We start from the raw sequence: 2178 nt of genomic DNA on the forward strand, positions 1-2178 counted from the left end.
CTATCATCGGTTTATTCTTTGATTCATTCTTAATAATCCAAACCAAGATCCTAAAGAAACATTTGCAGACGGCAATCCGTCATCCGACCAGACCTACAATTCACCATAATTTTCCAAGAAATCGTCCCCGAACCTCAGCGACGCCAAGCCTAATTTCAAAAACTTCAAGTGATCACAGAAATGCGTCGATATAGATTCATACCTGCAGATCTGATCTCTGTTCAGGTATTTGAAGACGAGCAAGACGCCGCGAAGTACTGCGATCTGCTCGAGGGAGGAGGCCAAGGCTGCGAAGGCGTCGCCGAGCTCGAAGCCTCGTCGGTGAGTAGACGAACAAGAGACGATTATCCATAAATTAACATCAAAATCGTTCGAGATCGGCTTACCAGATGCAAAATTCGAGTAGGTTTTCGAAATTTGCCAGAAGATGAAGGCGCTCGCCGTGCTCTTCCGCCGCGGAGGAACTCCGCCATTGCCGGAGAAACTCCAGCTTAACCTTCGTGCTCGGAAGCGCTCTCTCGAAGACCAAGAGGAAGCCTGAGTAACTTTCCCGCCATTGGAGGGGTATTTATAGGCTTCCCTGATGTGGACTTGTACGTAATAATGTACATAGAAAAGGGTTTATAATAATGTTAAAAGTCGGTCCGGAGATTACAGTAATTTAACAATATTGTATATATAATTATTAGTCCGGGTTTATACCAATGTTATAGCAATGTCGTATATGTAATTTAACAATTTTCTATAAATAATGTTGTATATACCAATGCTAGATGGGTTTATACAAATGTTGTATATATAATTATTAGTCTGGGTGTCTCACACAATAATGTTATGGGAACTTGAACGCAAAAAGTGTTCGAAATAAATTTAAAAGTCTCCATTTCATTTGATGTTGCTGTCTTTTTTGGAAAAACTCAGTGGAATTTGTAATTTTAAATAATAAAATATATTTTCTTGAGTTTTGCGACTAATTTTTCTAAAGATTGTTTGATTCAAAATCCAATTTAACTCCATGAAAGAGTGAGGTTTCATCATAAAGTAGAAAGGATGATCTAGTTTCCATGGGAAATTTTCAGAATTTCTATATGTATCTAATTTCAATGAATTCTATGATAATAAAATTCCTTAAAAGATTCAGATATTGAATGAATTGGTTTTGTTAAAGCAAAATCAAGGGTAATATAAACTGAAATTATCCTATGAAGAACGATCTGAAAACCTAAATTCTATTGATGAACTTCTAGGAACATATTCTATTGATAAACAAGGGTGTCACCATTTAATTAGTCCCCAAAAAACTTCAAGAGTACAGGGCTATCACTAATAACCACAAATGCAGTGTTTGGATCCCTAATTGGGCCATTAATGAGCCCACTTGGCTGATACTGTATAGAGTTAATGCTATGTCCACGATCAACTATTTGGGATTTAGCAGCTCCCTCTAACACATTTGTTCAAATAAGAACGGGTTTGTATTATTTTATTTTCTTCTTTATCCCTTTGAAAATCCTTTCTTTTATGACAGTTGAAATTCTATTTTGAAAAAACACCATTGAATGCTCTGAAAGTCCATAAAAGTAGGCCACATACATTACTTAATTTTGTTGGCTGAGAAAGAAAACTTTGTTGATGTGATATTTGTAAAATGTGTCATCATTATGCATGGCTTGTTGTCATTGAGAACGACACAGAAACATCCATTAGATGCATGGCTATGTCAAGCATTAAATACCTCTTAATACTTTCTCTTACCTTTATTCCATTGCAGGGTCACATGTTATTCTATGAGTTATAGATCAATAATGATCTCAAAATTTGAGCTTTATCCTTATCTTCCATCCCCATTGTAAATAATTTTTTTCATGTCATGTCATGAATATGCCATCATCACATCAACATGGGTGGTAGGTTGTGGCGCCAATGGGTGCCATCTTTCTCATGTGGCTACCTCTCTCTTCCCTGCATTTTTTCTATTGTGTTCCATCCCTCTTAACACCATTTTATCTCTCGCAATATCAATTATGCCCACAGTAGTGGGATATTGTTGGAGAGGTGAAATGAGAGAGAGTAGCTACGACAAAGCGTGATAGGAGCTTCACAACAACTATGAAGGACTGAGTTCCCAAATGGATGAATGACACAGCCTTAGCACACGAACAATGTAGGAACATGACT

The 2178-nt window shown here is 37.0% G+C and overlaps 1 protein-coding gene across 1 annotated transcript in view; it reads left to right on the top strand.

Moving 5' to 3' along the window:
* Positions 1 to 660, top strand: part of LOC144707571 (plant/protein) — a 3595-nt gene extending 2935 nt beyond the window's left edge. The window contains exons 4-5 of the mRNA XM_078580752.1: positions 226 to 321; positions 407 to 660. Coding sequence (XP_078436878.1) covers positions 226 to 321; positions 407 to 541 — 231 coding nt within the window. The 3' untranslated portion in view covers positions 542 to 660. The remainder of the gene's footprint in view (positions 1 to 225; positions 322 to 406) is intronic.
* The last annotated feature ends 1518 nt before the right edge of the window (positions 661 to 2178 follow it).

Source organism: Wolffia australiana, chromosome 9 (assembly GCF_029677425.1).
Source record: "Wolffia australiana isolate 7733 chromosome 9, ASM2967742v1".
Taxonomy (NCBI): Eukaryota; Viridiplantae; Streptophyta; class Magnoliopsida; order Alismatales; family Araceae; genus Wolffia; species Wolffia australiana.